Source organism: Labrus mixtus, chromosome 16 (genome assembly GCF_963584025.1).
Source record: "Labrus mixtus chromosome 16, fLabMix1.1, whole genome shotgun sequence".
Classification (NCBI taxonomy): Eukaryota; Metazoa; Chordata; class Actinopteri; order Labriformes; family Labridae; genus Labrus; species Labrus mixtus.
Window position 1 is genome coordinate 26,732,720 of NC_083627.1, and position 27,758 is coordinate 26,760,477.

The 27,758-nt window shown below is 39.1% G+C and overlaps 1 protein-coding gene across 1 annotated transcript in view; it reads left to right on the top strand.

Moving 5' to 3' along the window:
• Nucleotides 1-24,327, top strand: part of rapgef5a (Rap guanine nucleotide exchange factor (GEF) 5a) — a 47,897-nt gene extending 23,570 nt beyond the window's left edge. Inside the window, exons 9-26 of the mRNA XM_061059376.1 lie at nt 2,045-2,233; nt 8,167-8,312; nt 9,415-9,515; nt 14,061-14,139; nt 14,225-14,369; nt 17,275-17,366; nt 17,472-17,502; nt 17,697-17,775; nt 18,077-18,226; nt 18,962-19,059; nt 20,035-20,157; nt 20,624-20,802; nt 20,914-21,004; nt 21,092-21,142; nt 21,280-21,367; nt 21,453-21,517; nt 22,224-22,278; nt 22,598-24,327. Coding sequence (XP_060915359.1) covers nt 2,045-2,233; nt 8,167-8,312; nt 9,415-9,515; nt 14,061-14,139; nt 14,225-14,369; nt 17,275-17,366; nt 17,472-17,502; nt 17,697-17,775; nt 18,077-18,226; nt 18,962-19,059; nt 20,035-20,157; nt 20,624-20,802; nt 20,914-21,004; nt 21,092-21,142; nt 21,280-21,367; nt 21,453-21,517; nt 22,224-22,278; nt 22,598-22,716 — 1,881 coding nt within the window. The 3' untranslated portion in view covers nt 22,717-24,327. The remainder of the gene's footprint in view (nt 1-2,044; nt 2,234-8,166; nt 8,313-9,414; nt 9,516-14,060; nt 14,140-14,224; nt 14,370-17,274; nt 17,367-17,471; nt 17,503-17,696; nt 17,776-18,076; nt 18,227-18,961; nt 19,060-20,034; nt 20,158-20,623; nt 20,803-20,913; nt 21,005-21,091; nt 21,143-21,279; nt 21,368-21,452; nt 21,518-22,223; nt 22,279-22,597) is intronic.
• Nucleotides 24,328-27,758: the final 3,431 nt, after the last annotated feature.

The window sequence follows — 27,758 nt, forward strand, 5'->3', positions numbered from 1 at the left end:
CTAACACTTTTTCTTGAATGATGTGTTTATTTTGAAAACACATTTACAGCTCATTGAGATGTTGTAGTACCAGGTGCTTGGTGGTTGAATATGACACCAATGATCACTTACTTTTATGTCAGTGCAGTAATCTCACAGTTCTGTTTTGTAATACACATTTTTTAATTGTATGAATTATCATTCATGCTATTTGAAATAAGTACAACTTAAGACTCCTGGTCAACATAGCCAATCATGAGCCAAGACCAAATATCTTATTTTGGGTGTCTGACAACAAAAACTGGAACATTTTCAATATAAACCAGGAATGTAAAGATCAATACATAGGTTGATTGGATTCATCCCCCCCCCCCCCTTTGTTTAGTTTATCTGACATAATTAGAAGGAGAACAACCAAACAAATTGTCAATACATTTTCAGTTTTGCTTCAGCCTGCTGAAAATGTAAGTTCTTCGTTGATCTCAAACACCATTGCTCAAAGAAAAATAAAGTGAGCGACAAAAGGAGGTAGACGGAGACAGCCACACAAAACAACTACCCACAGACACAGACACGTTTATCTCACAGTGTTCTGTGTGTGGGACAGGAAGTTAAAACAGCTTGACAGGAAGTAGAAAAGGACAGGGGGTCAGAGACTGATATAACGAATTTTGTGTGTGTGTGTGTGTGTGTTTGTGTGTATGTATGTGACTTTTCTAGAAGATAACAGTTAAAGTCATTAGGGGGAGTTTTCCTTGTAAACAAAATGAAGCGTGGGAGTATGCCATCATGTTGTGTGCGTGTGTGTGTGTGTGTGTGTATGTGTTGGCAGCATGGGATAGTTGAGCTCACAGGAAGGGTTAAACAGATCTGAGCCAAATGAAATACCCTTCTTTGCCTCTTCCAAGTAAAACAAACAGACCAAATGCCCATCATGGGTGATAACCATCATACTTGCAGCACCCAAGGAAGCACACACACACACACACACACACACACACACACACACACACACACACACACACACACACACAGGTCTATCCAAGGACAAAGCCATTAGTTTCCAGTTTCCTAAAGCTCTTTTAATTAAAGGCATTGTGTCTTTCTTTTCTTTTCTTTTCTGCCTTTATCTTTTTTTTCAAGTCTTTTAACATGTATGTTTTCCTTTTCCCTTTTGTTCCGTTTTTTAAGACATCACTGTTTTGTGTTTTTACACTTTTTTCACCTATTAATTAAAAAACAAAATGATATATAAAGTTGAACTATGCTTTGGTAACTGTAGCTGCAATTGATATCCATATCCAATCAATCCCCATCAGTTGGAATTCATATAAATGTATTTACCCCTGATTTATATTAGAGTACATTAATTCATATCATTAATACACTTTAAAATACTTAATCCCTGGACTTAAAGAGGAAAGGGCTGGAAGTTGGACTTGAATAAAATTAGAATACTTGTGAAGATTGTGCAATTGACAGATATACTGAAAAGACTATAAACAATAAAAGAGAAGAAAATTATTTGACCAGTTTGTTTAGAGAATCTGAAAGTTTCTCAGAAAGGTCCCGTCACATTTAAAAAAATGTGTAGTGACAGTTTTCACATTGTTTTTAATCTTTCTGTCTGCTCAGTTGGGCTTCAAGGATGGCTATGTTTGTAAGTCTGAACTGTAGATGGGAGGAGGCAGACACATGAGATCACACACACACCCCTTACTACACACACCGTCGTCCCACACAGACACATTCCCGCCCACTTACACTACTAATCACACACACTCACTCTTTCTCCAGCAGATCCTCTGACACAGAGCACTCAGACTGAGACAAAGAGAGGTGTAACAGATAGAGGGAATTACATCCTAATAGATTAATAAAAAAAAGTGAGACAAGGGAGAATTAGAGGTAGAACAGAGAGAGCAAGGATAATTCTTTTATCTCATTCTCCTCACATGGACATAAAGGGGTAGCTGAAAACGTGCCCCTGCTGCAACTTTTGACTGTTTCCATCATGTCCTGGGACTGTGGGTTGAGATATGCCTTCATGCCTCCTGTATTTCAGCTGGGTGGGGTGTGTGCATTGCGGGATGCTGGTGGCAGCGTTGGTGGCGGTGGCGGAGGAGTGGGGACCGTGTGTGGGCGCGAGGACCTGACCAGCAGGCTCGGGCTGGAGGCCGTTCAGCGACTGGCAAAGGACGGCTGTCGGCTGTTGCAGAACCACAACTACAGGCTGCCAGACAGGAACCAGGCGGTGAGTAGAGAGGGTAGCAGAGGGTTTATTTGGAAACATCACTTATTTTGCAGTATTTCTGCAGGACCGATGATTGTTTTTTTTGGTGAACTTCATGGTCTTTCCCTGTGTAATCTGCAGAGTGAGTTGTGGCTGGATGGTTAGCTTAGTACAGAGGAGTAGGTGTCATTATGTGGTCAGGATTGTCGTCACTTTTAAGCTCACACTTCAGGTCTAGGTTACTCATGGAGTAAATCATCATCAGGACCATCCTGAATGATACACTCACATATGCAAGTTTACAGTACACATATTCTCCTTTGCACATAATCTGAGTACATGTTAAGTTGTCTTTGCAAATGCAAAGAGTGTCGCTTCATTGAGATCACTTAGGATGAAACAACCAGCCGTCCTCCAGCTAGTCTTATGTGGGTGTTAATAATGGCTCATTGCAAAGTGATCTCACAATCCTTTCACAGTATGTCAAGTGCTGCGTGTGTGTCTGTGTCCACTTGTGTATGAGTCTGGCGGCTACAGCTTATAATCATGTGTGGGAGCCCGTATCGGTGCGTTCATACCATAGACACTGTTCGTGCTGTAGCAGGCTGAGTCAGTGGGTGCGCATAATGAGTGGGATGTTAGTGAAGTGTTGTACTGTATAATCCTCCTCTACAGTACACCTGAGGGCAGGAAACCAAGCGAGGACAGTCTGATTTCACACTCGCATCACCAGGCGAGAGTTTGAGAAGTTAACGCAGCCTGGTGAGTGGTGCTGAAGCTCAGGGGATCTACCAGAGTGTCATTTTACTTTCATTTTTGATATACGAAAGTATGAACTTATTGTATCTTTAGCTGAAAGGAGATTTGTGTGCAACATTATGTTGAATATAGATGACTTAATGGAAGCACTTTGTGTGGATGTGTTGTTGTGTATTTCTAATTGTATATGGGATAAAAAGTATGGGCAGCATTAGTAACAGCTGATGGATGAAAATATGCAAAAATATCTCTGAACACTCTCCAAATCTAATGTATGTATTGCTCATGTCTGACTTTGATTAATTATCAGTCATAATCTATATATATCTTGTTTATACAGAATAGTTGTCACACATGTTTTTTTTTTTTTGCCCAATCATTGTGAAATTCAGGCTTTAAACTGCAGCAGAAACCAGAACCAAGCAAAACAGCTCTCTTCACCACTCTTCTTTATCTGGTTGTCATGGTAATTTTTTATTTTTCCCAGTGACAGACACGCTCTGACAAACTGGTGTGGGCTGTTTCCATAGTGATATAACACACTTCCCATGTTTTAGCTGCATCTCTGCCTTCTTGTCTTTTCATATATCTGCATTTGTGCCTTTTTTAGTTACCCTGAGGTAAACCTACAGAGGTAGGCTTTTTTGGGATGCTTCTGTTACTTTCCCATAGTTGAGGAAATTACACAACATTACAATATACATGTGCGAGTGTGTCTTTGTGCTGATATGGTTGCAGATTATGAGCACCGTTGACCTAAAAGCATTGTGTTTTCATTTTCTTATCCATTATTTCCAGGAATCTGGCCCAGAGCTATCACAACATAGATATGGCTTTGTTGCTATCAGTGCAGACACATAAACACACACACACACACACACACACACACACACACACACACACACGTACACACAGGAACGGGAAAGGGAACACAGAGTGCTTCCTTTAGGCATTCTATGAGGCCCACCTTTCCTCTGTACAATTTGTCATATTTTGTGTGTCTGTGTGCGTCTGACAAAAGTCTGATTTTGTAAGGGGCAGTTTGTCTAGCTGTGTGTCTGTGTGTGAGAGGGAGAAGTGTGTTCACGGTTTATGACCCTGTGAGGGGCACAGCAAGTGCATGTCTCTGTTTTCCAAATCTCAAACCTCTAGAGCATAAAGTCTGACCATTCAAAGGCAGAGACAGAGAGAGACTCTGCTGGAGCAAAGTGCGAAGAGGAAACATAAAAATTGTAGAGGGGAGACGTAACGAAGGGAAGGGTGGAGATGAAGTGTGAGTACAGATAGTTGAATTGGAGGAAGGGATGGGGAGAAATGGAAGGAAAGAGACCGAAGCACCTGTTAGGTGAGAACAAGTGGCCGCCCTGAGAACTGACCTTAGACAAGTTGTTATGGAGGTCTGTAGATACCTGATATGAATGTTTTAGTCCTGATCTACAGCAGGATGGAAAGTCAGACCTCATCTTTGACCTGCTTTTGATGGATTTAAACTGTGACAGGAAGTATTGCATAACTGCTCATTTTGATTTGTCTAAATACCAAAGTCTGGCATTGATGTTCCCATCAAGAACATACATTTAAATTCAGACTACTCTCAAGTTAAGTAAACACTCAGAGCACAGTCGAAAATTGAGCATAATTTATTTAACACAACAAAACACTGATCAAATCCATATCGCCTTGTAGCCTCAAACCGTATATCACGTTCTGATGAAACTAATGGCTGTTTTAAATGCCCCTGTAATGTGTGGCACTTTGCAACATGCATTAATCTGCAGGTAATCCATGACAAGTTGGTTTGCTGAGTGTGGCTAACAGTGCTAGCACCACCAACATTCAGTCCTGCTTGGAGGTGAACGTCCACATGCCTGTGCTGTATGTGGTTACGGATTACTCGGGTTGAGTGGTTATATGTCAATATATCTGCCCTGCTCTTACGAGATGCCATCCATCCACTGTGCTGGTTCACATCTGGGCAGTAGAGCAGGGAGCAGTAGTGTCTGGTGGCTGCTTTACCGTTACAGACGCAACATCTAACCCGCATTGTGGAACTACATTATTAAATATTTATAATGAATTTAACCGACTAGTAATTCTGCTGCCATTTAAGGGAGGGTGATGATATCCAAACAGTTCTTGCAAGATTTTCTCTTTTCTTTTTTTCAAACAGCTATCAAATATATACCTTAACATTTTAAAATGTAATATGATATAAACCACATTGAACACAAAGGTTTACTGTTTTTGCAGTTCTACCTCTCTTCTCACTCCCAGCTCCAAACCCTCCTCTGTGTCTCTCACTTTCTGTCCTGCTCTCCTGCCTTTCATCTTGCTTTCTTTTCTTGTTCCCTCTCTTCTGTGTTGCATAACTGTCTGACCCCACCTCACCATAGTGTTCAAGTGCATACTTTATATATTTTCCCTTCAGATGACGTGCATTCTTTCTCAGACTTAATTTATGTTGTTCTTAGATGCTTCTGTTTGCACTTAACTCTTCAGAGATTATTTGTGTGTAAAAATGCTAGAAAAGCACAAATAGTTACAGATAGTTGGAATGTTGTAAGATTTATTCTTGTGTTGGTGTATTCATGCAAAGCCTCTTGATTTGTGTGTGTATGTGAGTGTGAGTACATGTGCGTGTGTGTGTACAGCCTTCCTCTCCTTGGCTCTGAGTTGTTTTTCTTGGCATCAGTGTAAAGGGTGTGAGTGTGTTATCAGAAAGATCAACTATTTGCTACTGTATCAAGAACACACACTTCACAGCACTTTCTTATTCTTAAATAGTCAAAGTTGTTGCTGATGCCTGTTTGGATTTTATTTGTCATTAAGAGGCACAAGTATTAATTTCCGTCTGTTTCCTAATCAGCATGAAATCTTCTCACAAGTTATCTAAGCATAGTGGAAGATGCATTAGAGTCTTGAAGAAGTCGGTGAGCCGCCATGAACACCTTCAGTTTTGTTTTCAAATGTTCAGCCAAGACAGAGCTCTGCTATGTGGAAGTATTAAGAGGGGGCAAGTGTTTTTCTCTTTTTTTCTCTATAACCTTTGAACTACCTGAACATCCGTACAATGACTCATTATAAGCTGTCAAATTGAATATAAATATTCTGTTTTTCAGCTGCGAGTGTTATATCATCCTGTCTTTTGACAGTTATGTAGACACATAACTGCCCTTTCCAAAAAAAAAGAAAACAACTCTTTCATGCAGGGAAAATATAGAAGCATCTGGAAAGATAAAGTCAAATTGCACTGTAAAGCATCAGGCAAAAGAAAGTTCCAGATTACTTTAATTTTATTTCAGGAACATTATTAAAGTGACTTTATTAAATAAGGGTGAACAAGCACAAATCCTTTGGCAGAGTTGTAGTTAAAAGGCATCCAAATGTGAGATAATATTGTATTTAAGCAGAGTTAGATTTTAAGAGAAATCAGACATATACCAACAAACCTGTAGAGGAGAAAGATGATCTACTGTAAGTCTTTGCTAAGAACATCTGTATAATACTCCAGTGTATGAGTCATCAGGGCACGTCGACACACAAACACACAGAGCACTTTGGGCATGTTGTTGTGTCTGACCCGAGCAGAACCCAGCTGCTGTCTCTGAGGATCAGACAACTCCTTTCATTGGACCATTACACAGATAGTGCACAGAGTGCATGTTTGTATGGGTGTGTTTGTGTTTACTTGTTCATGTCAGCAGGTTATTGACATGTATTTGTGTCTTACTGAGGTATCCCTGGCTGCGTTAGAAGTGCTCTGCGTTAGGGCTCCTTGATTTCAAAATCATGGTTCTCAGTCTTATCACAGTTATTGAATACTGCGCTGTTGACAGTTTAAATTAACTTTGGGACTTTTTCAAGCTTTAACAGATTTTTTTCCAATAAAGCAAACACAAGTCTGAGGAAGAGCATGTTGGCTCGAAACGTCACTTATCATTGAATCCTTTAAACGGGAGCTTTTTGGTGTGCAGATCTTGTTAGCTTTACTTTACCTATTTGTGTTTTTGGATCAAGCACTCACTGAGGGATTTTTCCAAAAAGCAAACACTCACATCATCAGGATAATATGTAATGCTGGCATTTAAATGTGTTTCTGTTATCGAAACTATTTGAGAAGTCTCCATTGAAACCTAATTCAGGATCGTGTATCTCTTGGGATGGCAGTCATACCACAGCAATAATATTTAACACAGCTGCCACAAGCAACTTCTGTTCAAGAGGAAAAAAAATAAATTATTAGAGCTACATTATGAAATATCAATTACACGAGTGTGATGCTGGTGGACAACATAACTTTAGTCAAAGCTTGCAAAGTGTTGGTATGCAGAGATGTCCTATGTCCCATTTTAAAGTAATAATGATCATGTAAATGTAAAGACAAACATTAAAAGCACATGTTATGTTAGCTTAGCCGTCTTCTACTATGAAAGCAATCATATCACATTCATGGATTGTAGCTCATAAGTGATAGTGTGTGTGTGTGTGTGTGTGTGTGAGTGATCATCATTTTATCCTTGCATATTTTTGTCTCTCTTTTTTTTAAAACATAAGACGTTGCATAATATCTTTGATTCACAACAGCTCCCGTGATGAACTTTTAGTTTGTTTCAATTTTGGCACCCTCAGTGGGCAAAGCGGTATCTCTTTTATCTTTGCTTATCTTGATCCTGTACATGCATAGGTTATGTGTCCTGCAAAAAAATCTCATCCTGCTTTGTTTTAACTACAAATGTATCATTCACTGTGGATATTTGCCCTGCAACATGTGAAAAAAGGCTGTTTCTTTCAAATTTGTTCGACACCGACCCAGTGGCAGCAATTACAGGAATTTACAATAGTCAGTCTTATTCCTGATGGTCTGAATTGCTTTTGTAAACCATAAAGATTCATCAACATTAATTTCTCTTTCATAACCAAATTAACCTTCTTCACAGACGCTTACTTACCATTGGCACACACACAACGGTTAGATCTTGTTAAAAGCAAATAAAGGCCTAAAGTCTCAATGTGATTATATTTTGTTCTCTTTCCTGGTAAAATGTAAATGTACAGGTAACATGAGCACTGACTGGGTTGTTTGTGATCAGTCTGCATAACTTGTATTGCCTAATTAAGCTGAAAGAAACATCAGCCACCTCAAAGAGTTTGTCCTTGCTTCACTTTGTAACATGTTGTTACTTTTTCTCCCTAAGGAGGCGGTCGGGAGAGTTTGTCTGAAGGAAAGAGGAAGAGACGTGTTGGTGTTGCGGAGAGTGACATCATCAGTGACGTCACCATCGGACCGGCCTTCGCCCACATCGTTGGGGGGCGGGTCCAGAGAGGAGGATTGTGACAAGAGGTCAGTCCATCCTTCCTTCTTTATAATAAGAGACCTCAAACCAGAAGAGGCAACAAAAACATAATCATACTCCTCCCTCTTGTTTTCAGTTTGAGTGTACTTTAGGAGCTTAGGTTGCGACCACACACTCCTGCATGAACATGCAAAATGTACGTGTGTGCGTGTGCGTGTGCATGTGCAAGATAATGAATGCTTTAGCTTCTGGCACAGAGAGGAAAGAAGAGAAAGGCTTTTTTGTTTTCAGCTAAAAGGGAAACAAAGATGACACCAAGGCTGTTTTACTTCCTTCTACATATCAGTGTAAGGGTTGTGTGTAGCATGGATGTGGGACTGTGTGTGTGTGTGCAAGCATGGATGTGGGACTGTGTGTGTTTGTGTGAAATTGCTTTCCTCAAAGTCCTTTTCTTTGTGCAGTGTCTGTGTTTGCTTGCATTTAAGCCAGTTTGTGCCAAGACCTAAGGCACAATGCAGGGAGTGTCAGTGACAGGCAGGTTAAGTGTGTGTGTGTGTGTGTGTGTGTGTGTGTGTGTGTGTGTGTGTGTGTGTGTGTGTGTGTGTGTGTGTGTGTGTGTGTGTGTGTGTGTGTGTGTGTGTGTGTGTGTGTGTGTGTGTGTGTGTGTGTGTGTGTGTGTGTGTGTGTGTGTGTGTGTGTGTGTGTATACAGTGTCAGAATCTTCACGAGCAATCAGTTCCCTCTGAGTTCTACTGAGGCAGCTGTCAGACGGAGAGTATTTTTTGGAGTTTCGAGCCGACTGGGCCAGTCTGCTCGTCAGTTTACCCATCAGGAGAGCACCTTCCTTGGGTCTGCAAAGCTTAGATGAGTGCCCATCCCCTGGAAATATTTAGATATGAGAATGAACAATGAGCTAGCTATGCTCGCAGAGGCAGAGGAGGACATAGATGATGAGGATGACGAAGAAGACGAGGATAGCAATGATGATGAAGACGATAGTAGCATCTGTACTTTTGATGTTCCCCACTTCCGCTACATCGATGATGATGATGTGGAGGAGAATGAGGAGGAAAGAGGGAGGATTGGAAATGGTCATTCTTGGTTCTCACGCCCTAGTCAGGAAGATTGTCATGACTCCTCGTCTTACAGGTATGTGGTGGTGTCGGGGACGCCACTGAAGATCCTGGAGCACCTGCTGAGTGACCTGCGGTTGGACGACCATAGAGGGGGGCCAGAGAGCAGGGAGAGCGGTAAGTTTGTTGACACAAAGACTTAAAGAAGCACGTGGCAAACAGGTTTTGTAAACATTATGCACATGTGTGAGACAACATCCATCCACACCATTCATTGTTTTTAAAGGACGTTCATTGTCCTCTGATGTCACTCTCAGGTTGGGAAACTCGAATGTTGTTCAAATGTTGTACTGCCATTGATATTTCATATGTTCATCATCTTTATTGACAGACTCAGGAGTCCATTAATAAACAGAATCAAGATAAAAAAGAAACAGGAAACAAAGACCTCCAATGTCATACAAGATATTATAAAAGATAGCTTTGTAGAAACCTCTTACATTTAACAAATCGCTTTCTAACATGGCGTTCCAATTGTTAAGCAGCTGAATAGATAAAGATAGTTAATTCCAAAAGGACATTGTACCACATTTCAAGATTACATAACATTTTTTGCTTACTAATTTGCTCCTGTTAGATGACAACTCATTGTAACATTGAGTTGTCAAGACAGACAGTGTCTAGACAGCAGATATTAAGGCCAAAGCTAACTGTATTGTTAGCTACCTAGGGGAACTAGCTAATGGAGATTTTAGGGTAAGGGTCTGCTCTGAATTTGCTGGATGCTAACATTAATGCTAATCTTGAATCTTGGTAGGTTGAATTAAAATGAATTGAGAAGAGGTGAAATGCAAAGATCAATCTGAAATACAGCCAGTACTGCATTGGCAAAGGAATTGAGCTTCCCCCTTTGAGCAAAATGGTAGTTAAAAATGGTCACTGTGTGGATATCTCTATATAAAGATAGAAACAAAGATGTTAGCTAGAAGAGTCAAAGAAAGTCAGTGGAATCAGCATGTTGTATAATTAAACGGATGAGACGTCTCAGTTATTGTACCCAAGCATTTTTAAAACTAAGCAACTCTTCAACCTCTCATTCCAAGAGCTACTTTTTCAGCACACAGCAAGTTACAACACATCCCAACCTGGACCTCTCTCTGTCTCTTTCATTCTCTCTAAAATGGACTTAGACTCAGGGGGTATGCTATTCACCTCAACTATGCCGTCAGTTTGTGTTTGGGCTGCATGAGTCAGTCAGCCGTCACACCACAGCCAGGTGCAAGTGTGCAGTCACTCAGCCATGTCATCGCCTGTAAATATGAGGAACATTCAAGAGGTTAAACGCTTTAATGAGTTTGTCAAACGATTCCCTCGGGCTGCTGCAGGCTTTTTTTTGTCGCAAACTATTTCAATGGGCTGTTAACCATCATGTCTCATTTCTTACAAGTCCACCCCTTGGCTACTGGGTTCTTTGACAGTGCAGAAGTTTAACATCGTATATACTGTTTAAACTGTATACTGTTTTTTTCTGTATTTGCTTATAATAAATCAACCATTTCTTTAAGTAAAACCTTAAATTGCTTGTGGATGTTAATTTACTTTGAGGACACAATGTCAAATACAGTTTGCGCTCTTAATCTCACTTATTTCTGGTTATACTGAAGAAAATAATTCATATTTTAATATTTTATTTTTTGTTACTTTGAAGCTCAAGTAAAAAAAAATGCATCCAGGGACATCTGGGTCCCAACCTGTGTAAAAAAAAAACTCGACCAGCTTGTTTGCACCGTTTTTTAAGACAGGGCATCTTTATTTATCGACTCCTCAGCACCACCAGTTCCCAGCAGTCCACAGGGAGCCGTCTCACTGAATTGCATGAAGCAAATGAAGAAACAGAGGAGAGAGAGAGAGAGAGAGGAAGGGAGGACTGAGGTGGTCTTTGTGGAAGAAGGCTGCCTGATTTTTATTCACTTAAAGGAAAAGACACTTTTTTCTGAGGGAAAGGTAGAAGCAGGGGTGATGATCAAGAGTGTGCATGTTAGCCTGTCTTTGTCTCTGTATCAGTGTGCATGCATCCTTTGGTCTATGTGCTTTGAATAAGCATGAGGACGGGTGTGTGCGTGTGTGTGTTTGTGCATGCGCGTTTGTCTGTGTGTGTTAAAAGGCCCTCTGGGATGTTGCTGTGCCGTTTGAGCGGGCTTAGCCGTGCAGCATGTTGAACAGGCATGCTTCCATAAAGAGAGAGAGAGAGATTACCCCAACCACTGCTCCTCATGTACACATAGAATTACACAAACACACACACACTTACACACAACAAAAAAACAAAAACACAGAGGCATATTACCACGATTAGTTCCGCACACACACACACATTCCTTCTCTGCCATGAGAGATAAAGTTCCCAAGGTCAGAAGTGAATGAGTTATTCATCAGGGTGCCGTATGTGTGAGTTTGTGTGTGTGTGTTTGACTTTCTGCATGCCAGCCGGCCATCGCAGAGGGCATATGTTGAAGATGAACATTGATATTTATCATCAGAGAGAGCTGAGTGTAGGAGAAGAGGAGCAGCAGGAAAAGTGGCCGGCAAGAAGGAGAAAATTAAGCACTGGGTTGCAGGAAGAGAAAGAGAGAGAGAGTAACGGGAGAGAAAAGACTGACAGCTGGTCAAGTAGCCTTTCATCCGTAGATTGAAGGGAAAAGGCCTCACACAAGGAGAAATGACAGTTAGTCAGCAGGGTTTTTAAAAAAGTCATGAGCTCAGTCAGACCTGCCTTCAAATATTTCTTTGGAAAAGTAGTGTTTTTATTTCCAAAGAGAAAACGGTCGATCAAATATTAATGCCGCGGCCTCTGCTCAGTCTTCTATAATTGATTTTTTTGCTCTCTGCCTGACAGAGCCATATTTGGGTCACACTTTTTCCCAGGGAAAGAGTTTGACACCACACACACACACACACACACACACACACACACACACACACACACAGACTACTACTCCCTCACACCACCAACAGTGGCTCATTACCCATCTGCAACGAGGGCTGTTTATATTCGGATTCTTGGCCATTGAACACCTGCTGAGTCTCACACACAGGCAGTTTTTACTCTGATGAATTTCTTCCACCGTGTGTGTTGTTTTCTGTGTTTCAGAATATGAGCAAAGACGAAGAGAAGCTTGTACCTTTTGTAGTGGTGTAAACATTTGCTTACCTGTTTCTCAAAGCTACAGGAAACATAGTTTCACATCTCACTATTATATAAAATACAGTAGACACAATAAACAGCACTAAAAGCTAATATTTGCAAAGTATCATTGTTCATAATTTATTAAAACTTAAACACTAAGAACAGTGTCAAAAACTGACTTAAATAATGTAAAAAGATGATCTGCATTATCAGGCTGTGGTTGTTTTTGGAAAGATTTTGATTGATAGTTTTGAGCAACATGAGCATGCAAACTTAAACCTCTTCTAAAAGAATCAAACTTAACATAACTTTATCTGACCTTTAGAAGAACATGTTGACATGTTGTCACTTTTTAATGTGATAAGAGTTGCATTCAAAATGATCCAAATGACACAGAGCAGTGTTAACCATTCTTCTAGAGTTATGTTTCTGGCTCACTGATGACTGTTAGTCCAATATTCACTCTTACTTTGGTCTCAATCCAACTCCTGAGGGAAATATCTGGCTCTTTAGCAGCTGAGTGCTCCACAGTGTTCACCAGCTTGTTACTAACTTTGTCTGTCTGCTTACGATTCTGAGCAGGTAGTGGACAGAGAGTTTAAACTGAAAACACTTGTTGGACACACAAATGATGCCATGTGAGTGAACTAATACAGTAAAGTTGTGCACTGGAAAACTAAAAATGAGCTAAAAGAAGAGAAATTGAAAGGATCATTCTTTAGGTGAATGGGTGAATGATGTTTTTTGATGTGGCTCTAACACAGAGCAAATCGTTTACGGTTTCATTATTTATCCGTCTCTTTAGGACAGTGGTTCCCAAAACACTTTCTTCCAGGCCCCCCTTTGGCAGATCAGAATATTTTCAAGCCCCACCCTCCACCCACCAGCACATATCGACATACACATAACACACTCTCAGTCACGCTCTTTGCTAACAAATTCCTATATTTTTTTAAAATTTATCTCAAACATTGGCTTCAAAAGGAACAGAATGGCAACCTTAACCTGAAAAACTAATGAGCCACTTTTTAAAGAGGAAGCAACTGAAAGTGATACTGTTACATGAAACTTCCAAGTTTGTCTGGTGAAGATTCATTTTCAGTCTATGCAGCATAAAACTCCTAAATATGGTTACTTTATTCTCTGAACATTTTGATAACATCAAAATCCACATGCGCAGTGCCAAATATGTTATTCATTCAATTTTTACACATTTCATTCTGCATCTTAACATGAACAATGAGTGGAAGTGATATCAAGAGACAAACAATTTGATCAGCAAGTTAATGTGTAATGGGTTACACAAAATGAGCCTCGAAACATTGCTGCTTGCTGTTCACCTTTTTAAAGCTTCCATTAAATCAGATATTTTAGACCTCATCAATCACAGAAAAAAGTCTTCAACTGCATAGTGCAGACTGACCATGGAAACAAAGAGGAAAACGGAAAATTCATTTCACATTACTCTCGGTGTCTTAGTTCCAAGAATTGGTTAAAATCTTAGTAGTGTCTAATGATGCGTTTCTTTGTTTCAGAAATGCTGCTGGATGACTTCCTGTTGACCTACCTGGTGTTCATGTCCACCAATGACCTCTGTCAGGCTCTACTAGGACAATATCCTTTCTGGAATCACTAATTCACACAGACACAAACATTTAACCTACACACTGCCTGTCTTTGTCTCCTTGACTGCTCTCACTTATAGCAGTGCTCGCTGCAGGGGCCAGGAGGAGGGCAAAGACGCCCTCTTCAGAAAGCGTAAGGTACTGCAGCTAGTCTCCCACTGGAGCAGACTCTACAAGGATTTCCTCAAGGATGAGGAGCACGTCAGGAGCTTCATGAAGGTACTCCACTCTTCTTCTTCATAATTATATAGTTCTATTATCTCTCTTCTGACTCTGTCTCTCTCTGTCTCTCTGTCTCCCTCTCTTGAATGATTTAACAACTTAGATCCTGTGGTGTCCCTTCACCCGTGTGTCATTCATCTTCATTTGTCTCTGTCTTGTTCTAAAACTGGGCTCTCCTGCCTCAGTTCTGCACAGACAGAACATCAAGCATATTGTGAAGAAAGAGAGAACAGAGCCATGTGTGGATGTTGGTGTGTGTATTCTCCCTGATCTTTTTGTTTGCTGCCTTTCCTGTGATCTGAGTTCGAGCAATCTCCCATAGGAGAACCTTTGTTGATGTTTTTATCTCATCTTTCTGAAAAAGCAAAACAGGAAAAAAAAAAGTTTCATAAGTAATGAATGCTTAAATCAGGATATAAGGCTGTATTTTTTTCTTTTTAGAATCTAAAACATGATAACCAGCAGAATCATTCACATTAAATGAATGCTGATGATTCGGTTATATAAACTTCTTCGTCCTCCTTACTGAGTGTAAATAATGACCTACTACCTGCTTTTAATGTTAAAAGGATATCTATACATTAAGACTTGAACTTTTTGCTAACAAGACCTAAATTATGTTTCTTGTGGTCAATGAGAACAGCTCAAGCTGGTGATCAGATTCTTACTTTGAACAAGGAGGTGATTGAATTCCTGGGTTTTTTCCTAAAAAGAAATCTGTCTTTAAATCATCATAACAAGTGTCTAACACCGGGTGAAACTGGGGTTCTTCTTAAAAAAACAAAACGTTTTTTTCATTTATTCTTTAGTAATTGGCCACTGTGATATTCTTAATATGCATGCTACCTTGTCGTTAATGAAAATGTTGGATGTACCATGCTGCGTTGGGATTAGTTTTCTGGTTTGCTTATCCACACACATTGTTGTGTCTTGTATGAGAGAGCAGGTTTTTCTTCCTTCTTCCGTGATATGATAGGCAATGTGGCCCGAGATAACGATAATACCGCACTGCAGCAATTGTGCAAAAATTGTTAAGATTGCAAGATAATCATATATACATAACAGTATCTGAGTAACTAAAGGTCACAAAATGTCTCTAAAAAGGTCAAGTTCAGGATTAAGTTATAAGAAATAACACTCCATCTTCCCCTCTCTTTAAGTTCCCCTTGATGTAGGGGTGTATAGGTTTCTGTTATGGTAATTTTCCTTTTAAGGATGTTGTGTTATTTAAAAGTATATCGATTGTAAAATGTAATGTGTTGTACTGCTGTGTTCATACAGTATAAGTGAAGATTTTAAAGTAAAGGGCATGGAGACATGACCATATATGGAGACTACCCAGCAGGCTATCCACCCTGCTGCAGTTTATTTTATAGCAAACCTGATGAAGCCATGGGCGAATCTGTTGTTTGTTTGAAAATGAAGATTAAGAAAAGGGAGAAGAAGCAATTCAGCTCTATTGTGAGCGGTAAATCCACAAATTTTTTATCTTCAACCTTGATTTAAGGAAATTATGTTCCTTTGAATTCTAATATGGACAAAATAAATAATCTACACAGGACATCATAGCTCCATAAAATAAAAACACATAGGCATTTTCAGTGTCACAGTAAAACAAAAAGTCAAGTCAGATGTGAATCTGAATCAATGCAACATCTCTGTGAAACAAGAAAAGAAAAACACAGTAACACGTGAAGTCATCCCCACACGCATGATTACTTGTCCCTCTGTAACCTAACGGCTGCATTGCACCGTGCCGTGTTGCCACGGAAACCAAAGTGCGAGGGTTGGCCTGGGTATAATCTCATGAGGAGTGCGTAACCCAGGTGATGGTTGCCTAGTAACAGAGGAATGAGTGAGGAGAATTGGGATGGGTGGTGATGGTGGGTCAGTGTCAGCAGGTGTTTGAAAATGTGTGTGTGTGTGCAAGTTATTACTGTGTCTGCTTTCATACTTCTTGGTCATTTTACCTAGCAAACACACACACATGTTAGTGTCACTGTCACCTAATCACCCATTTCAGTACAAGATACAGAAAACATATGGACTTAGATGGAAGGATTAAAATAACAAAAGTCTTTCTTTTATTATATATTTAAAATCATTAGCCTACTAAACCTGCATTGATGTGATTCGAGCACTAACGTTGTTATATGGTCTGACTCAGTACACCGAAGGACTCCAAACCTAAAACAGACAAACACTGATTTAAATAAAGCTGCTTTATTGTGTGTTTTTTCATGAAATAAGTATCTGAACTTTAAATACAAAATACAGTCTTGGCATGTTTGAGAACACACTGGATGCTGAAGCTTTGTTTGCACCTCACATGATATTTTACCTGAAAGCTAGGGCCTGACCCATATGAGAGTTTTGGGGCTGATACCGATAACGACATTAGGAAGAGAAAAATTCCCATACAGATATATGTGCCAATATCGTTCTTAGATCTTTGTTCGATCTATAGAGATACATTTAGATAAAAGTGTATATTGCGTTGATCTCTATGCAGTCGTCAAATAGTTTTATAATGAAGACAAGATGGTCACTCAACTGGAAAGTAACTGCTAGTGTAAAACAACGATACTGAACAAGAAGAAACAAGCTGAATTTTGATGAGGCTAATAATTGATGGTTTACACTTGGTCTATTGACTGGCATAGTTGCCATTCACAGAAACCCCATTTTTAAGCAAAATCAAAGTCAGTGATGCTCCAGGTATCAGTAGTAGAACAAATACGTTTTACAGTATAAGTGTGTAGTATCAGTGCACACAGACAACTTCAGCAGCTCGATAAACAACCATCACAGAGTCAGTTTAGAGAGAAGGTTGGAGAGAGTTTCTATGATATGTTGGTAAGTTTTAATGAACACATTTTTCCCATGTTTGTTTTTGTTGCAGACACTGTACAGGTATGTTTTAGAAGACTTGTACGAGTTCCCCACACTCGAGAAAGACCTGAAGGAGTTCCAAAAACTTCTGCGCCGCAGACAGTGAGTGTGTTTGTCCCTGCAAAGGACTTCTTCTTCTGGATTAGATATGATAGCTTGTGTTTATGTGAATTGGGGTTTGACTGTCATGCTTGTTTCTTCTCATAGCACTGTGGATGACTGCCCTCCTAACCAAAAGGTAGGTCAGAGTGAATATTACTACATTCATGCTGCTTGACACTATCACTTACAAATATGTCAAATGGTTTATTTCAATAAAGAAAATTAAGGGAAATAAGTAAAACAAATGTCTAAACTGTGCTTAATATTATAATACATGATAAGTTCATCTCAACACTCATCTTCATGTCACTCCTGCTTTCTTTCTCTCAGAGTAAACAAACGTATCAGCAGTTGAGTTTGAAGGAAAACTGTTTACAGCTTCGGAGCCCACCAACAGAGACAAGAGAGGGTACGTAACAAAGATAAAGATATAAACAACACCAAGCACAACACACTGCCCAGGACTGAAAGCAATCATACATAATTACAGTCTGCAAGTTCTATGTTCATGCATAATGTGCACATTGAATAAAGAGCTTCATTTTGTCTTTTTGAGCACTCAAAAATAAACTCAAGTCTCCCTGTTGAGTTTATTTTGCCTCTGTTTCACTATGACTTCAAAGAAGTTCCTTCTTGTTGTTTTTGTGTAACTAACACATTTTGAGTAAATGTATATTTTCTGCTCTAAACATTTTCTATGTGTGTTGTAGTTATTTGTTGTGTGTACGTGAGCGCTGACTCTTACCTGAGCGTCCAAACACACCACTCGCTGGAGGCCCACGAGCTGCTACGGATCGTAGGTCTGAAGATGGACAGAGCAGAAGAAGACATGGTTCTTGCTGTTGTGTCGCAGTCTGGAGGTATACTCACAAACACACAAAGAAATGCATAAACCATTTATAATAGTAAAATGTACAAAGCATTATTTACCCTCTTGGAAAAAGCTAATTTTTCAGCCCAGTGGTTCCAATTTTAATTACATAAAAGTCAATAATGTTACACTACGTTGTCAGACAATGGAAAGTTAAGGTTGGTAGTAGTACACATGCTTTTTTAATGTTAGAAATGCATACCTTTAATATTTTGATAAATATTCATATTACTTATAAACATTAGAACTATTTCTGCATTTCTTACCGTTATTTCAACGATTGCAATTTTCTTTCAACATTAAACATTTCTTAGTACTTTTTGATCATATTTTAAACTCTTTAGTAAACTTTGGGCTTGCTAAGGTTAGCAAATTCATCTTTTTAAACACTCAAAGCTTATTCACTAAATGTTTAGTCATAACTTTTAGGCTATTTCTTTTACTAAGCTGTCCCTTTTTACCATTATTAGATCATTAATTAGACTTCTCTGCTTTCCTGGCTACCTTACCAAACACAAAGGTGTTCAGGTATTACAACAAAATGTTTTCAAAATCATCATTTAAGGGTCATTAAATCTTTGAGCTTCTAAGATAATCCCTTGACCTTGAGAACAGCAAAAGTACAGCAAAGTACCCCTGTTTGGGAATCAATACTTTTACTCCCTTGGCTTTAAATTATCATCATCATCCTTCTGTTGTTCTCTCTTTATCTGTTTACCTGCAGAGCGGAGGGTGTTACAGCCCAGTGACTGCGTGTATTCAGAGTCTCTGACCCCAAAGGGGAAGCTCATGGCCTGTCGCAGGGACCTCACCGAGATCTTGGTATGTAAATGTGCTGTTCTGTTTTCTTCTTCTCTCCTACTGTGATATGACATCTTTCCAATTTCCATCTTTTGAAAGCATTCATAGATGCTAAAGAAGCAACATGCAGATGAAAAGCATGCACAGCCTCTCAGAGATATTATCATGTGGGCATATTCTCACTTCTATACAGTAGATGGTTTTATCAACTTTAATCTTCCGGGTGAATCAGGCATGAAAAATAAAATTCCTTTTCCCCATATGACAATTCTTTCCACAGCATTTTGGAGAGTCATGCTTTATAAGCAAGCCAGAAAGACTTAGGCCAGGCTATTGCTAATAACTCTGACTCAATGGAGAAGAAACTGAAGCCGCAACCATTTTGTTGTCGCCCAACCATGACAGTGGGATGGAAAAGTGCTGTATCAGTGTGAAGTGTTGTTCTGTCATGGCATGTTTTTCCTCACAGTGGAACCTAAAGTGTTATTCAATCTACATTTTAAGGACATTTAAAAGTTTACAGGATATTGAAAGGCCTTCTATTGACTAAAAAGTAGATCCTCTACATAGACACATTTTACTGAATGTACTGTATGAATGGGATGCTGACAGACATGTGGTGTTTAGTTTTAAAAAGTAAACACTGACGTCAGTTGTCAGGCACACAAAAGCAGAATTTGAGTTCACGTAAATAGAGCAGGACAGAACAACCGTGTTGTAGGAATCACCGCTCTGGTTTCAGCTTTCAAATCTGCTTGTATAAAAGCTGGAGGCTCTCTCTCTCTCTAATCTTTCTTTAAAGTTGTTTTGTTTTTATCCACTCACAGTCTCTTTGTTATGTAATGTATGATGATCACGGGACTGTTTATTTTATTTAGAGGTCTTGTTCTTGTAAATATAAAACACCTGTGTGTATGACAGTAAGCAGTGTTCTCTATTTATTTTTGCGTTGACATTGTATTTCTGTGTTTCTTTCTTTTCTGTGTGTGTGCGCAGCCTCCTCTAACAGACAGTGCTGAGCTAAGCAGGAGAACGGTGCGACTCTTGGGTATTAACACCTGGGATGTGGCTGCTGCTCTCACACACCTGGACTGGAGCCTCTTCAAATCCATCCATGAGGTTTGTACCCGCATGCACATAAATATATATATATACATGTGTTGTGTGGGTATAGTGTGTAATGAATTCATATTCATTTCAGAGATTGCTTAAACATGAGCGCCAAATATGCAAATGCTCCATAAGATTTTCCGGATCATTAGTACAGAAAGTCTTCTTGCAGCTTCAGAAGAGCTGAATATTTGTGAAAAAGGAGAAGCATAGGATAGAGGGAGAAACAATGGCTACATTTTAACGCTGACATGTGGAGGTTATCCTGTCTTTGTTAATTTTAGGCAAAGTTGCTTCATCATTCTTTAAATGTTGATTGTTTTTACTTCTTTGTATGAAGATGGACCTCTGGTTTTGGATTATTTGTTGTACAAAAAGAGCAACAGAAATGTCACTTCTAACCTCTGACATGTCTTTATTTAAATTCTGGGTGAGTTTATCTTTCAATCATGTTCTTCCCTCCTTCCACATGTAGCAGGAGCTGGTGTACTACACCCTCAGCCGTTCTCCTGGAGGTGGCCACACGGCAGCGCTCACAGTCCTGCTGCAGCGCTGCAACGAGGTACAGCAGTGGGTCATGTCCGAGGTGCTCATGTGTGTGTCACTCAACAAGAGAGTACAGCTGCTCAAGAAGTTCATCAAGATCGCGGCTCAGTAAGAACACACTCTCTCAGAAATAAATACACAAAAGAGTACATGTGTGATATGCATGTGTGTTTTTGTGCAGAATGCTAACATCGCTTGACCTTTTTGTTTTTTTTGTAGCTGTAAAGCCCAAAGAAATTTGAACTCTGCGTTTGCCATCATCATGGGTCTTAACACAGCAGCTGTCAGCCGACTGAACCAAACCTGGGAGGTAAACATGTGCATTGTTGTACTTAGTGTTTTTCTGCTCATGGATTTGTATTATAAATACCATCTGACCAAACACCTTCTTTTGTAGAAATGTCCAGGGAAGTTCAAGAAGCTTTTCTCTGAGCTCGAGCTCATCACGGTGAGATTTCACAAACAGATACAAGAGATTAATTTTTATTCTTTGATTATCTAATGTTATGAATAAATCCAAAGCATTCCTTTTTACAATCTATTTTTTTCACCCTCTATGTTCCTTCTTTCTCTGTTTTTATTCAGGATCCTTCTCTGAACCACAAAGCCTACAGAGAAGCATTCAAGAGGATGAAACCTCCCAAGATCCCTTTCATGCCGCTCCTTTTGAAAGGTACCATCTCTAACCCTTTTCAAACTAACACACAGCTGGTTGTTTTTATTTAAAAAACTCATTCAACATTTGTTCCTGTTCTAAGATATCACCTTTATCCATGAGGGAAATAAGACCTTCCATGACAACCTGGTCAACTTTGAGAAACTGGTGAGTTAAGTCAGTTATTTCATTGTTTTTTTAATGTCACTCAGCAAAGGCCACATATAAAGAGCAATTATTATTTTAACCATAATGAAGTAAATACATTCACATCAAGACGGGATGCAGGTGAGCGCTGATGGGATCCAGGATTTCGTCATGGCTGATGGGTCCGCTTCATTTGGCCTCCACACAGATGATTTTTCCTGCACACAGACAAAGCCTGATGAAATGCCAGTGGATGACACTGCTCTGACTACAAAACCAAAGTTTTCCTGACACCAAAAATCATGTCACCTGCCCGCAGATTCTGTGTTCATATACAAAATCTGTTTTCAGAGATTTATCATTGTTGTGCCAGATTCAAGAGTGATTTGGATTAGATCTGCAAAAATCCCATTCATGTTGATTTTCCTGTTCAGAATCACCACAATCAATCTGGATACAGTCTGTTATGCCAAACACACACACACACACACATATATATGTATATATATATATATATATATAATGTATATTTGGACTAGAAGACTGAAGAAGGCCCCAGAGTGTTGTTCGTAACAGATCAAGAGAATGACTGACACTGTGTGGAATTTCACCTAGAACAAGCTTTGTTTTGATGATTTATGTTTTTCCTGAGTGCTATAAAGCAGCACAATAATACTCCCGTTTCCTATTGCACTGATGCAACATGTCTTCTACTGAACCTTTACAGCATATGATTGCAGACACAGTGAGAATGATTCGCCACTGCCAGAGCGACCAGCCGGGTGAGTTTTTTTTTTTTTTTTAACCCTCTGACTTAATACCCGAGTTACAACAATCCCAAACAGAACAGCTTCATGGGCTCTTGTCGTGTGACAGTGTGTTGGATTATAGTGTTGATGTTTAGATCAATTCATTGTAAAGACTCTACCGCCATCTGCTGCTGAGTTGGTATACTGCAGCTGTAAAAAGCAGTTACCAAGCAACCATTTCCAGACAAACCTTTACACTCTTTGTATGAGTCTATGTTTGTCTGTGACTGTTCTTGGAAACTCTTCTGTGTGACTGATGTGCACTTTTTGTTTGTGTGTGTCCTTCTCTTAGGTAACGAGGTTATTGGGAACGACAGTGTAGAGGTGAGGGCGAGCGTTCACTACCTGCACATCATCGACAATCAGCAGACGCTTTTCGAGCTGTCACACAAACTGGAGCCACGCGCTTAAGGGCACACACACATACACTTATGTGCACAAAGACACTAGACAAATGCTAGCACCTTGTACGTGTGACATGGGGGACGCTTTGTGAATATCACTACCAGCAGTGGTGCCACAATAAGAAGGTGACATTTATTGTGACAAAAACCCATGGAGACACAGAGCTGCCTATTTGCTGATGTCGTGTGGACACCAAACATGGACAAACATGGACAAAACGGATTTGTAAAGGCCTTCGAAACCCAAGAAGAGATTCTGTGCAGCAAGATGGAGATCTGCCAAACTGAGACAGAGGAAGTTGTTACTAGTTTGTACAGTATCTATTGGGCTGAATATTCCCTTGTTTATGTTCCTGTGATGAGCTTTTTGTTATTTATGAGCCGTTAAAGCAGGTATAATGTTTCTTTATTTCTGTCAAAGTCTCCTGACAAGAGTTTAACAGCATCTTCATCATTTCAGCTACAAACAGAGGGTGACCTTGTAACCAGGGCCCATTTGTTGAAAATCTTTATCCTGGCTAAGAATTCTCCTGATTCGGAGGATCTGCTTTTTTGATATCCAGGATCAGGTAATCCAGCTCATTTTGGCCAATCTCTTTAAAAGGACAAAACATTTAGCATTATACTTATCCAGATACAGACTTTAAAGGATTACAAAATCTGGATTAGCAGTGATCTAAACATCCTGAAAGATCCTGACTGTTGCTTTCAATTAAACATTTCATGTTCGATATCAACAGCTATTTGGTGAAATGTTTATGGGTCAAAAATCCTTTATTTTGTCACAACCCTAATGTCTAATAGTTTTACTATGTCACAGTTGACATTTTGCTAATTCATTCCAAAATTATTTTAAAAATTAATTTAAAAAAAATCATTTTTCCTCTAATTCCATGTCCGTGTAATTCAGCCTGAATCCACTCCTCTTGGATCAGGACAATCCACATTTTGAGGTCAATTCCAATTCCAATCCTGCACTGCAAAGTCTTTAACAACACCTACTGGAGGTTTTTATCCAGATAAAAATCAAGATTGGATTAACTGATCATATTCATTTTCAGAATTGTTTTTTCTTTCAGCAACCCCTCGTCAATGTTTAATATAATGTGGTAGATTTAATCTAATCAGATGACTTTTGAACAACTGGGCCCTGATATCCAAATCCTGCCCCACACATGGTCTTGTATGATTCTATGAGCATATCATAAATCGGCCTTTTAGTGCATGTATATGTTTACATGCTTACAGTTTGTTGGTGTTTGCTGTGGAGCTTCTTTGGGTTCTTGTGTAGTACTGTATTATGTAACACAAGCAGCAGCCTGTTCTGAAGCAGTACAACACTTCAACATACCTACACTTTTTTTATTTTGACCTTTTTTTTTTCTCACTGAGGCTCCGTCTTAAAAGTGCAGCTCTACAGTGTATTGTATCTTTCGAATTCAGGAATTATATTGACAGTATAGTTCTCTTGAGTGTGCAAAAGTTCAAACACTGTTGGTAAATAGTGAACAGCACTTGGTTCTTTGTATTTTAAAGTCCTGGTTGACTTTTATTTAAACTCTCCTCGTGCGCTCCTCTCTCCGAGGTTTTTGTGGGAATAGATAATCATTATTCAACATTGTATATAATATGGACCTATACATTTTTTCAGTGCCAAATGTCACATTGAGTCCTGGCTCTTTGTTTAAAGATTAATGTATTTTTTTTAAATATCAGACATTGATTTCCTTGAACAAGAGAAGATTCAGACCTGCCTCCTCTCAGAGAAGCTTTCTGACATTATGATGACTGATTGCAGGATGTGTGATTGTATTTTGGTTGATATGAAAACACATCCTCATCATAGCGCTCTTTTTCTTTTCATATATGAATCCTTACATTTTATTACATGAAGAGATTAGTCAAAGCAACACATCTGAAACTTTGTTTAGACATACTGTAGCTTTATTGGACAAAATCAACACACACACTATGGAAGCACAAGGACAAATACTTTCTTTGTAAGACTCTGGGAGGATTTTCACAGCTTTGCTATTACCCATTATTAATCCTTCTCACTCATAACAATGATTCCCAATATTCTTGCCCTCTAACTACATATTGACTGGAAAATGTATCTGTTTCTGAATTAAATAGGTCAACGAATTCTGACGACATTGCCCTGTAGCCATGGCTGTGAAATGTAAAAAAACACCTATTTGTTATTCAAATCACTGAGACCAACCTGCTTTGTTATGAGTCTGTCAGTATGGAGTCACATGAAAGTGTTGAGTAGAATCATTCTGAAAATATTCAGTAGTAGTGATGAAGATTATTACAAATTATGATATGAAACCCTCCCTTTAGAACCATGAGCAGTCTTCAAATCGTGTTCATTTGTCGTCTCCTTGTATCAGCAGTACATTTCTGCTGGGTAAATTCCAGTGAGATTCTTGTATGTTAAGTTGTGATGCAAGCCTTGCATTGTGTTTGCAGTTCTAAAACATGAAGGGTTAAGTGCAATATTGAAGAAATGTTGTTGCCACGTTAGTTTATCCTCATTTCAACTCTAAGCCGATCAGAGCACCGAGCTGCTCTCTCCTGCAGATCAGTACGAATCAAATGGAGGACTGAAATTTCCAAAACATTTCAGAGACACATTGTTTTTAGTTATTTTCAGAAAAAGAAAAAAAATCAATTACCCCGATGTGACTGACTGATTTGTTACATTTTTGAATAACTAACTTGAATAACTCTTTCAAGACAGACGAGGTCCTGTTGTTTTCACAAACCCTTCCTGTAGATTCTCTGACACTGAATATGGAGCCAGATTTGAGGTCACAGTCATCCACATCGATAAGCTGAAGCTGAAATGCTATTTGAGCAAGTTGAATATTCAACTTTATTTTGGATGTGAAATATTTTTATTGCCCTGGATTTAAGATTACAAACTATTCTTGAGATTGTTTCCTACCATGAGTTATTTAAATTCAAATATATCACATGAACCCTTTATAATAAGAAAGATATCATTGATTAAGAACCCTCGTCAGTCATTCTTTGACTGCTGGAGCGGTAAAATCAGGGCTATGGTTTTTTTTTCCAAAGTCAATGATAAAGAAAAAGGCCTTTGGTAGTCATTTTTTTAACTATCCTGTACATGATAAACACACGTACAAATGTGTTCAAATCAGATTAACTGTGCTATTCTCATAATTTATTGTAGTATATTGTTTATTTATGTATTTTTGAGGTGACAAAACTACATGTGCCATGTTCAGAGGTTCAACAATGTCAAAGAGCTTTCTTTAGCAGAAAAGATGAATGGGTTTAAAAGCTGTGAAACTGGAATGTAGAACTGCTTGTTCTGTTTTGTGGCCGCAGCAGAAGAGCAGGTCAGTGTGATGATGCTCACGTTTTTTCCTCTGATGCTGACTTCTGTGATGGACAGGAACTGACAGGGAGATGTGTTCAGTGTTTTATCTGCTGTTGTCATGACTGTAAAATTAGGTTGTTTTTTTTTTAATTAAAATAATGTTGTTTAAAACCTTTTTGCATGTTAAAAACAAAAAAAAACTAACAAAGTTCACAATGCAAGAGAGGACACATTGAAGGCTTTGTACTATTGTAATATTGTTGATGTGTAAATATATGCCCACGTTTGGTATGTTGTTATAATTTATGGGTTGTAAATGAAGAAAATAGTCAACCACAAAGCAATACGTGTCCCCTCGTGTCCCCTCGACCCTTTCTTTTCTAAAGCTGTGTTTTACTATGTCGAATTTGACTGAAACAAATAAATTATGGGTTTTATGTGACATTGCAGTGTCTGATATCATACTCTCTGAGGCCCATAAGAGGACACAGACTTTAAGTAGCCTTGCAGTAAACTTTTACTTTTGGCTTGAAGGAGAGCCAAACAATGCTGGAGAGAAGGAACACCGTTCACATCAGTACGGTAGAACAGAAATTAAATGGATAGACTTTATGCCTAAAACGATTGGCTTTTGTTTGTGCTCCTTGGGAAATTTGTTATGAGCAATTTATGGCCTCTATGGCCTTTCTGGATGAACTAGTGGTCTCTTTGGCTCATGTTCAGACTCTGTAGTTGACTCAGTGATATAAAAAAATGATTTTCAACTGTGTCTGTAAGCTTTTCAATATCATCCCACAGTGCAGATCAAGTGCTTCAAAGACAGAGACTATGACACCAACATGTTGCAAGGCACATTGTAACAGGTACCATGGTATTGCATTGACAGCAAAAAAAATTCTTATTTGACTTAGACTATAATGTTTTTGTTTTGGTACCCCCAAGTTTGACTTAAATGAATAACATTGGGATTTTCTGTGACCTTCCTGAGTGATTTAATTGTTTTTGTCAGACTTCTGCTTAGACATTGTGCAGTTGTCCTTGGCTGATGAAGAGTTCAGACTGAGAGACAGCCAGGAAGAAGGATCATACATGTGGTCTGACGGGTCTTCAGTTGACCTTTTTCATACGTAAATCAGTGCTCATACAAATACAACCGAGCTGTAGTCTGATGACAACTGATTGTCCATTACTACTAACCTCATAAATACATTTGAATATTTTGCAGTTACTATTAAATTCTACAATTCTACAATTCACTTAGCAGACTCTTTTATCCAAAGCGACGTACTGTACATCAGAGAGTAAGAACAACACAAGCAAGGATCTAGAAAAAAGGGAACAATGTCAGTAAGAGCAAACGATCAGCTTTGAGTCTGATTGGACACACAGGTGCTGACAGGAAGTGACCAGAGGCAAAGCACAACATTGAGGGCAGTTCTTGAGAGCTCTAATCAGTATAGAAACCATCTTATAAGTCATCGTTATCAAACAAAAACAATCGTGACAACCATCATCAATGATATGGAGACCATCATCATTAAGTTAGTAGGTATTCATGAAAGAGCTGGGTCTTTAGCTTTTTCTTAAAGGTGCAGAGGGACTCTGCAGATCGAATGGAGTTTGGTAGTTCATTCCACCACCGGGGGGCAACAGAGGAGAAGAGTCTAGTCAGAGACTTAGGACCCTGTTGTGAA